The sequence below is a fragment of the Varroa destructor genome, unplaced genomic scaffold (assembly GCF_002443255.2).
Source record: "Varroa destructor unplaced genomic scaffold, Vdes_3.0 BEIS01000003.1, whole genome shotgun sequence".
Taxonomy (NCBI): Eukaryota; Metazoa; Arthropoda; class Arachnida; order Mesostigmata; family Varroidae; genus Varroa; species Varroa destructor.
This window is the reverse complement of record NW_019211456.1, coordinates 21,969,292-21,980,233: the sequence shown is the minus strand read 5'-3', so window position 1 is coordinate 21,980,233 and position 10,942 is coordinate 21,969,292. Positions and strand designations below refer to the sequence as shown.

The following is a 10,942-nucleotide window of genomic DNA, read 5'->3' as shown; positions in this document are numbered from 1 at the left end:
ATCACAAACGGAACTGGGCGAAAATACGAACGTCTTGTTAACGTAAAACTGCAAAACACTAGATATCCTTATGAATCTCATGTGGCGTGTCATGAATTACTAGCGACGATTTGTTTTTTAAAATGGATGCATAATGCAAGTATTTCGCACAGCAAAGGGTTATGACATACCAGGCGAATCGTAGCTCGGTGGTTGCACAATGATCGCTCAAGATGGCGTCGCCCATGAACTCACCGACACTTCTTCTAAAGGTTAATCACCCTTGCTTCGATCCGCTTTGAGTATGTGTTGTAGTGATAATCTGCGTTGCTTTCAAATCTAGCATTTCGTTGATCTTTAAATCTATTTTTTTTTTTTACTTCACTATAATTAGTGTCTCACTTATGTGCTACTCAAAACAATTTTGCTATTTGTCCTTATCGCGCTTTTTTACGAAAATTTAAAGAGTACATATTAATCGTCTAAAACCTTTCTTTATAAACAAAACTGGGATGTTCTTCTATGCACTGATTTATCTAGTGCTCAGTCGCACTGATCACCCGGACTACTCATATTCAAGCTTGATTAACCGAGTGATCACATTGCTATATTGATGAACTTCAGTCAGTCTTGTATTTACCATAACTTTATGAACACCACGTATCCTCTTTAAATATCATTAAGGGACGGATACTACAATATAAAAAGGCAACTTTTTCGCAGTTTTTGTACACCAGAATACTTGTGCTTCTTTAATAAGACTGACCTCCCGAAAGTGTTTATAAAGAGCTTCTGCATTAGTAATAGCGAAATACCGGGACTGACATGCATGTCTCTCTCTCTGGCATGTTGTGCATGCTTTGACATGAACTGCTCAATTGCCATATATTGTTTGTACTTTAGCGTGCGTACAAAGCGCACGAATATCTTTGTCTAGAAGAAGACTGCGTGAGCTTACAAGGCGCATCAACATCTCTGTAGTGTCTACTACAGCTTGTCGCAGACATTAGTTTGACGTATATACGTTTTCCAGTCAGGCAAGCCTATTTGTCAACAATCATGTATATATATATACATATATACACTCGTTTTCTATAGAGAAAGATCGACGGAATGGCCGCTTTAGGTTTAGCATTAAGGTTTCCTGGAATAACTGAAACAAGCGTTTTTTACGGACATGAAAATCATCTCTCAAAGAACTTCAGATAGCCGTTTATGCTACATGAAGCTATGTAACTAGTCTGATAGTGAACAAAGTTTGATAAGTATTTTCTTGATTTACTCTGATTAGGTAGTATGTGCCTACACAAAATATAAGTGCGTTTTGTGCACCTGAATATACCGTAATGAGCGGAACTGGGCTTGCGTGTTACGTTAGTTTATAAATTATAAAGTGATCAAACACAAGAGATATATGGAAGAGGGTTCCATTCAAAAGTTAATTCAATTTTTTTGCTTGTATGTCTCATTGCGAGGATTCTTTTTAATGACGAAGTTTAACTACCCGTTCTATTTCTGCTGTAAAGTCATTTTAGTACTATAGTTGCTAGAATCGACCATCTTCTAAGCTGACAGTTCAGTGGCCATTACAAGATCGAATCGTATAAAGAAGTTATATATTTACAGCTTCAATACATATGTTGTTTACACTAGCTAATACGTCCTGTATCAAAGCCTGCCGAGTGTCTCGCCCAAGAAAAAAGTGAAACAAGGACAAATCAGCTTTTATTTATGTGACGTACGTACTTACCAAACTTGATTAGACAACATCTAGTTCGATGTTTCTGTATTGCTTTTGACAAAAATTACTAGAGTGGTAGAGTCGATCTTGTGGATACGATTAAAGAAAGACAAAGATACTGCAAGCAAACGAGGCAAAATGTATAAATTGTTTTGGTAAATCAGAAGAAAACGAGACGTCTATTTGTTTCTGTATCGGCTAAGGTTCGAAACAACAATAATCGTAGTAATTAGCAATGATAACACGGATATCACGAATCGTAAAATATAATCGTTGTTGGCACGTCACCCTACTACGACTATGAATCAACACTGTTACGTTACAACAAATGAAAGTTTTATTCGTTAGTAATTTCGTCGTAGAAGGAAGACATTTTTTATCACAAGGCAGCTGTGGTAACATGCTGATGATTAGACCGACCTTAGTTAAAAAAAATATTTTTACTAATTGTTCTCGACAGCGAGCCGCCTGCGCTAAAATAGGGTAAATAGAGATTCATTCATCCGTTGCAAACGAAAAAGAGAGAGCGAAAATAAAATTAATGACTACAAATCTTTTCTATATGTATTTTTTTACCAAACAATGAAACCATCTGGATTTATGATTGCAAAATGCAGGACTCAGTACGGGTTTCGAACAGGAATAATTTTGCACGTGCAAAATTCTGGCAAAAACTGGCCTTCCAAACTACTCGAAGATGTGTGACATTAAAATATTCGACCATGTACGCTCAGTCAGCGCGATGGAGTAGCTAGGTGTGAAAAATTGAAATTATTTGATCCTGAATATCAGAACTTGGAGAATTTTAGCCACGGCGATAAGTATGTCATAATGTGTTGGCGTACCTCCAAAAAAAATGGATGAATCGCGCCAAAATAGTATATTGTAATTTATTTTAACATAATGTAATTAAAATGTTATACCGATTTTTTGGAAACGTGCAACTATAAGTAACAGATTTTCATTAATTCTGTAGCATTACCCATATATGTGTGCTTCCCTCTTAAATGACTGACACCGTCAACGCTTGGTCTCCCTGTTCGTTAGGATGATAACCATTAGAACTACGTGAAGTTTAATTTTCTTTTTATATGTGTTCACTTTAGGCAGTGAAATTGTAGCAGTACCTCAAGTTAACGCTGCCGGCGTTGGTGTGACTCACATGGCGTCTCGGACGCGGTTGCTTCCACAGTCGAATACGCCCACGGGTATTTGCGGCGGGAACCCATCATTTAAAGATTCAACGGCCTCATTTCCCTGCCCACACTGTCCTACCCGCGTGTATCGCAGCCAAGCGGCGCTTAACGTGCATCGAAGGACCATCCATGGTGTCTCCGACAATTCCACTCAATCTGTACCATGTCAGGCAAGTGAAATTTGAGCCATATTTACTCATGTATAACATTTGAGATTTTTAAACGTGGCCTTAGTAATAATAATGAAACTTGACATTTCGGTGTACGTACTTATGACTTTTGCAGGAGCCGTCTTGTTCAAAGACAATGCAAACTATCTCAGAATTGCGGTCTCACCTAACGAAGGATCACGGTTTGCAATTGAAAAAAGTTGATTCGGAGTTCCCCAATATGAAAGCATTCGCTCGTTGGAAAGAACAGGTTGGTTGAAACGGTTTTTCAATCGACACATGGTTTTTTAGCTGCATTTAATACACTTATTTTCTTTTTTATACGACGTAGTGCTCTGCATTTCAAGATCTAATTTAGTAATTATTTTACGATTCCATATAATTTGCAAGTAAATTTAGCTTGATTTCCTTTACATATTTCAAATTAAGAGTTGAATAAACGGCTGTACATTGTTTATTAAATACATTTGGAAATTGTACTTAATGTGCGTTTATGTTGAATACACGATTTGGTGGATGTTACATGCGTTCCGTAATTTTCACCTTAAAGCAGTATAGCGATTACGTACGGAGAGACACCATGTACTGACGTTTATGTTATACCTCCTTTGTCTGCAGGTTGAGCAATGTGAATGTGTGTGTTTTATCGCGAAAAGGTCGAAAAACTTGCCGACAGAACGGCAGCACTATTATTACTGCCAGCGAAGTTGGGCATGCAGAAATAGCGCAAACGTCAAAAACGGCCGTTTGACACCAATGGCGCCGAAATCCGAGGAAACTGATTGTTTTCAGGACGAGCCGCCCGCAAAGCGGAAGAACAGTGGCGTGAGCGTCACGGACATAGCTAACTTAAATAAGGGCAACCCGGCTAGCGCAATCCGTCAGCTGTTGTGTGATAAACCCAGGAGCTACGTGCATTGTACAGCTCATTTAACTGTGAGGGAGGACCTTCGGACGGGCCGGATATCGGTGACAGGATGCCTCACACACTACGCACACTCGATGACTAGTCGACACTTTGTCGAAGCTATGTGCCGAAGGTAATGAATGCATGGACACAGTACCGAATGCTATGTTCCAACGACATGATCAATTAAAAATAGTTTTTGAGAAAAAAACAGCTGGCGGGCGTACGTACTTTCTTATTTTCAGCGGTACATCTACTTTGCAAAGCATAGCTCCTGTACATATGCTTTTCGTCTCTAGCTTTGCATACAGCAGGATTATTCGAAGCTGAGGCAAATTGTTTTTAGTTGGCAAAATTCGTTGGCTTTGAAAAACATTTCAGCCAAGTGAACATCTGTCGTTAGCTGTGGTATCAAGGAGCCAATTATTTCCGGTAATTTAACGAGTAATTTAGAGTTCAAATTTAAGAAACCAAACACAAATTATTTATACGAAAACAAAGTTGAACAATTTTTCTCACTTTAATAAACTGGCCGCGGTGTATAATTGTTTTAGATCAAGGGTAGGACGTTTAAAGGAGGGAGGTGTTGCAGGTTCGGAGCCGGTGGATATCTCATCTGTCGAAGACCGTCTACTAGCGATCTATGAGTTAGCCGCCACAAAAAAAAAGCAAAAGTCTGTTGATAAGATACGAGCCGCTTTGCAGGATCTTTTCGACTGCCTCAAGGGTAAGCGGAGGAAAAAACTAGTTCGATTGAATCACCCCCCTATAAGAAGTAGCCTAGACATGTACTCTACAAAATATCCATAATTCTAGTAGTTTTGTAAAACTCTTTAAACCCATTGTTACCTCTCAATCGCATCCCACAAGTTCGATAGCTTAAGTGTTATCACGCTTCATATCCGCAATGTGTTCCAAATGGTCTTGCTTATAAGTGTCCTTTAGTGTATGCGTCGGCGTTAATGAAGTTCAGTTACTGCAAAAATAAGTGATGTGCTGAACACAAAAAAAGATGAATACAAATTTACATCTATTGCCCATACTAGACAGTTAACTAGATTCAAGCACTGAGTTTCCGATCCCAGATGATGGCTTTAAATAGTTGAAATACTCTGGTAGGCTGGATATGTTATGTAATATATTTTTAAGTTAGGTTGCCAGTAACGGCGAACGTTGCAGAAGTTTAAATCGCGCTGATTTCTATTTTCTTCAATGAACTGTTTTTTCAGATTATGATGAAGATGATGAGACGCTTCCCGGCCTCGAGGAAACGCGCGCATGGCGACAAAGTGCCGCACAGGAGGAAGCCGAGCGAAAAAGGACAAACGGATGCCAAAACAGTACTACTGGAAACTGTACGGCTTCCTCCTCGGCAGGTGCAGGCAGCACTGACACAACTAATTCAAGCAATCATATCAGGCTTGCTTCAGTTTCGACGCAACGTTCTTCGGATACTTCTCAGATGAATTCCGCGCCATCATCGGTATCGCAGACCTCGGTTGCCACCAGGGTTGCAAATAATCCACCTTTGCCGTCGATTTCGTTGGGACAAACTACGGAATCAACAGAACGTGTTACCAATGTGGCATCGAGAGACCGAGGGTCATCTACAGAAACAAATGACACACATTTGTGGGGATTTCAAAGAGAGAGTGTTGTTGTCACGACGATCGCGCATGGGTAATGCTCTGAATGGGAGATAGAAAAGGAAAATTCAATGACACAATCCATAATCTATGATTGCGCAACCCTGAGTAGGTTTCGTGAAATCGATGGTCTCGACAAATTAAATGTTTATAGCTTTAGTTAAATGAAACTGTGTTTTACAATAAAATGTTGGCCTCATTAAAAATTGTATTTCATTGTTATAGGATCGATGCGCCTTACTTGTTGAATATATTACGGCTATTTGCTTATTGGAAATGAGTATATGAGAAAAACAGTATAAACGCGTGTCAACAGTATTATATTTATCTAAACAAATAAAGCATGTTGTTGTAACACTTCTTACTTTGACCGAAGTAAAATGTCTGTATGTTTGATACACATGTTTAAATGCTACAAAAACCGATGCAGTGACTATCTTCGGTGATAAGATGTACATAATTTATATGAATAAATCTTTGTAGTTTTGTATTAAAAATTTGTTGTATAAAGATAATTATCCAGAAATATGGCTGTAGTGTGAAGTATCGGAGCGACTTATATCAACGCAAAGCGTAACCATGTGTAGTTAGGACAAACGTGGTTACGCTTTACTATTGCATACGAACTAAACCGCTCGCGGTTGTATGGGCTCTGAAAGTTTTCAGCTTCATGCCAGAGAAAGACGTGAATCTCATTGAAACTGTACCGCTGAGCTTGAACTTATCTATAGCTATTTGTTTTTGGTGAAGCTAAAAATTTTAATTTGTGTAAGTCACGTGTTGAATAAATTTTTTGAGATTAAGATATATCTCGTCTGTGTATCTATATTGTAAAGTGCTGTAGGTCCAATCGTGCTATTGTTCCGTGTCGCTTAACTTGCAAGATGAAGGAACTTGTGTGGTGTACTTGCAACGACGTAAAACGTGTTCAATAGTGCAGTTGAGCAGTGCAACTTTTAAGACAATAGTATACCAGCGTCGCTAATACAAGATCACACAAAAGCAATTATCATCTGCAGTTAATAAATGATCGGCTCTGGTATAGGATGATTGTAGAGCGCTTCTTATTAGAGAGAAAGCTTTAGTTGTTAAGAAACGATCTCTAGACAACCAGTTAGGAACGTCGACCAACGGAGCTGTCTAAAAAGTGACGCAGTCTCCTGATAATAGTAAACAAATAAGTGACAAACTCGTGTACAAAGACAGTTTCAAAGCACATATCGTGCTATAGAGGGCACGTGATAGCAAAAACAACTTCTAGAACCAATCCTTTTTAAATATTATAATCTTAATGAAAGGAGACTCCAAGTGGATCCCAGAAGTTCGCAATGTGCAGTTCAAAAGTTCAAACCGCTTCCCCCCCCTATTCTATTTAGTTTCGTTGCTTACCTCTACGCTCATTACAAGAAGCGAATGAGGAAAAAGGCAACCAATTGGACTTACTAGATGCACTAAAATATTTAGCATCTTTCTTTTTATCTTCAGTTGTTTGTAATCGTATAAACCCTAGCGACATAAGAGGTTTTTCTAACCCAGTACGCTAAGTAAGAAATGTACCCTAAAAAATTCTGAAAGTGAGAATGGTAGCTTGCGTGCCTCATATTATTTGCATAAACACGTACTGACACTAGCAAAAAAAAATATTATCTATCTTGTTTAAGGTTTTGTCCTGTTCATGGACGCGATTAATTGAGGGCAACTTGGTACGCACAAACATATTAGTTAAAACTAAATTAAGTTCAGGAAACGATGCATTAATCTATGAGCACCAAGCTCTGTCCATGCAAAAATATGTACTATACCACAATATAGTTATACATTTTTTGCATCATGATTAACTATTTTAGCCACCACTGTTGTGAGAAACGACGTCTAACGATTGGCGACGCCGGTCATATGCAGAATATTTAATAACAGTACTTTACTACTATTGAATTATTGAAATATGCCAACGTGCGATTTTGCGAACTATCATATATTATCCCAGCTTTTCCTTCGATTTTGCAATCTCATACGTCGCTGATAGATGCTCCTGCTTTGAGCTAATTGAAACTAAATCAATTTTGCGTATATAATAGCGCCTACTGTACCGGGAGTTAGTTTGAGCAAATGCAAAGCACAGAAAAATCTTTGATTTATACTGATCCTAACTAAAGCTAACTGTGTAAGCATTTGCCCTACATGAATGCTAACGGATCCCATTCATCTACCATCCGGCGAAGTGTTGAGATTCACCACAATAGAAGGCCGTCTGAAATCTCGTTCACTTTTAGAAGCGTGATAATTATATAGTGGCCTTTGAATCTTCCCGATAGAACAAAATCACTTCGGGCAAATATTTTGCTCTAAGTTGTTCCGTCATCGATTTGCTAACATGTAGCTGTCTTGTATTTACGCTGTGTGCTACAATGCATTGATGCTTTGGGATAGCATTTTTAAAATGTGTAAAATGCAGTACTGAATTTTTGACGAAGTCAACATGCGCCTTTGTGGTAGAATTCACCTACTTAAGAATAAGAGCCTAGAATAATGCTTTTGCTCTTGTTTACTACCGACCATAAATGCTGCTTTTAATATTGTAGCACAGGATTCGCAGCTCGTTTTAAAACGGTTGTTGCAGTACCTATATCGGTTTTTCTTTCCGCAGGACTCTTTCCAAAAAAAGGATCTATTTGTTTATAAGTATAGGCGGCACTGCCACTTAAGGTGGCATGCCATAGGTGGAGTCGCGCGCATTGGCCACTGTCTACGTAAACAAAGTCACCATGTTAGCGGGCGGGGTGTTAGTCGTCTCCAACGCACCAACTTGCGCCCAAGAGTAAAACCTCGTTCAGAAGTGTCGTTCACGGCAAACGATGTCATCTTGAAATATCCTTTTAATAATGCATCTGATATGTTGATATCGGTACTTATCTGACAGTCACCCGATCATGCAACCTTCAAGTTTGGCACACCACGCAAATTATTATGGTAGTTACCTTTGCAAAAAGGCTTTACACACAAGCGCTTTTTTAAAAGTAATAGTAGGTTGGAAGTGGAATATATATCTGCTAACAATGGTAACTTGAACATTATTGTCATGAAAATTTCAAAAGACGCTCGCAACGAAAGTTTGTAATCTTCGAATAGGGAAATACTGATGTCTCAGCTTGTTACGAGCGACACACTGTCCAGAAACCGACCTTACCCTACGAGGAATAAAGGAGCACAAATTATTATTAGTGTTTCAACACTAATAAGAACTAGTTTGTCATCTTCAGTAGACCTACTAATTTTGCAATCTCTTTCCTGCTAAATTTCTGATTTTAATCTTGGCTAATTTTCCGCACAGTATCTTCTGAAAACTTTAGAGTTGCTAGAGGTTTCGATCATTTCCACTGTACTACGAAGCAACTCCATAATTAATGTCTCTATTTTAATAGTGTCTAATCTATCATACGTCCGCTTCCCAAGGAGTTTCCGCCGCCGTGCTAGAATAATTGTACTCTCTGAAGAGATCTCTGAAGACGTCTTCATATATCTTATACAGTTTGAGTACAGTTTTGTACTCGACAAGAACTTCACATTGAATGCTACAGAAGCGGTTTCGATTTTCACTGGAATGTATTTGTCGACCATTAGAGCAGCATTATTTGCCAAAGCTTTGCGTGCCATGATAAATAACTGAAGTGAAGTCGGCAAACTACTTGCCAACTCAGAGATAGAAACAATGTATCTTAAGTAGAGTCCAAATTAATGTCAACCTTCGCATAGACCGAACACGTAAGACACGAAACACAACAAGCAACGGAAACAGTGCCTATTATAGGAGACAAGGATTCTCTGACAACTACGGAAACATATTCTTGTCCACCTGCCAATAAACAGTTTCGTGTTTCCAGGCCTTCTTGTCTCCGTCATCCTGACAGGCCCCGGAAACAAACTTAACCCAAAACTTCGAAAAAGCTTCGAGCGAAAAAAATTTTTTTTAATGAAGGCACGTAGCCCAGCGGTCTAACCTGTCATGCAGGCTACGACGGATGTATGGATGAATGTTGTCAATGTGGAATAAAGGGAAAGCCAACTATACTCAAACGTTAGGATTGATCAACAAGAGTAAACCCGAACGATTGCGTTTTATGGGGTCAAGGGAATTTCGGTTTGCGGACTCACCCTAAAATAACAACTCTTGTCGGCCCAATCGGAGCCTCCCTAACTGACTTACTGGCCACAGACATTAACAAGGAAAACATGCAGGCAAGCGAAAACCTCTTAAGAACCGGCTGGGATTGAAGTAACTAATAACCTAAAGAAAACTTACCATTCCGCAAGCGACAAGTTGAAAGCAGAAAGTTAGATACCATTACACCTTAAAGAGCGCCCACCCCTATTTTTCCTTACAGGAAAGGCCTGGAGGTCGTTACGTGCTACAAACTTTTAATCACAAAATTGAGTACATTTCCCTTAAACGGTTTTCATACGCCAGGCCTTGATTGAATATAGAATGCTCGATGGTAAGATATATCTCATTTCGAGCTAGAGAACGGCACAGACTTTACTCATGCCTCTAACCACGATCAAGTGGTAATAAAGCAACTTCCTTAAAAATGGAAAACATAAGAAACAAAGCGCAAAATGAAATTTCTGGAAAAAGCTGTCTTGTATCCACGAGTATGGCTTCCAAATTCCAAAGCTGTGTGACCCCTTGTCCTGTCAACTTAGAAAAACTCCAAGCGCACTGCCGCAATATCTTAAGTTCGGGTAATACAATTCCGGCCAGGATAACTCTGCAGGTGAATTTACTAACTATATAGCCGATGGGATTTTCAATGAGCATATCAAAGACGCCAAGGCGTTTACACCCGGTTAAACAAATATGTTCAGTTCATAACCGGAGACAGGAAAAATCTTAGGAACTTAGGGGGAACGGATGATAATTGTCACCCTCAAAGGCAAGGAAAACCTGATCTGAAGTCTTGGGTAGGGATTGTACAAAAAAGAACTGCATTAACGGACTCCTCTAAAGCACTCTCGAAAAATGCCTAACCTTCTACCTAGACCGTTATTTATCCCGGTGGGTCCACGATGGCAGCCTCAGGATACCAATCGAAGATACTGGAGAATATTTAAAGTGCTGAAGACATTTTCTTTACGCTATTTTAATCGAATTTAAGGTTGCATTTGAGTCTTCACAGAGGAATAGCGCTAACAAAGCTGGTAGGCCAAAGGTGTTGCTCCACGTGTTAGCACTGATGTTAGGCTTACTGCCGACAAAGTAGGTAGTCATTGACGATATGTCAGTCTAGAGGAACGGGGTAGTGCAG

General features: G+C 39.2%; 1 protein-coding gene across 5 annotated transcripts; it reads left to right on the top strand.

The window, feature by feature from the left end:
- Positions 1 to 10: 10 nt before the first annotated feature.
- Positions 11 to 6,448, top strand: LOC111246723 (uncharacterized). 5 transcript variants are annotated; one of them, XM_022796782.2, is made up of 6 exons: positions 11 to 251; positions 2,827 to 3,086; positions 3,202 to 3,336; positions 3,705 to 4,126; positions 4,548 to 4,720; positions 5,223 to 6,448. In XM_022796782.2, exons 1-6 carry the CDS (start codon positions 200 to 202, stop codon positions 5,675 to 5,677), a joined length of 1,497 nt encoding a protein of 498 aa, XP_022652517.1. In that variant the 5' UTR covers positions 11 to 199; the 3' UTR covers positions 5,678 to 6,448. The 5 variants fall into 5 exon arrangements, with proteins under 5 accessions (XP_022652517.1, XP_022652520.1, XP_022652523.1 ...); XM_022796785.2 differs by having other exon boundaries at positions 11 to 281; XM_022796788.2 differs by lacking the exon at positions 11 to 251 and adding an exon at positions 380 to 1,717.
- Positions 6,449 to 10,942: the final 4,494 nt, after the last annotated feature.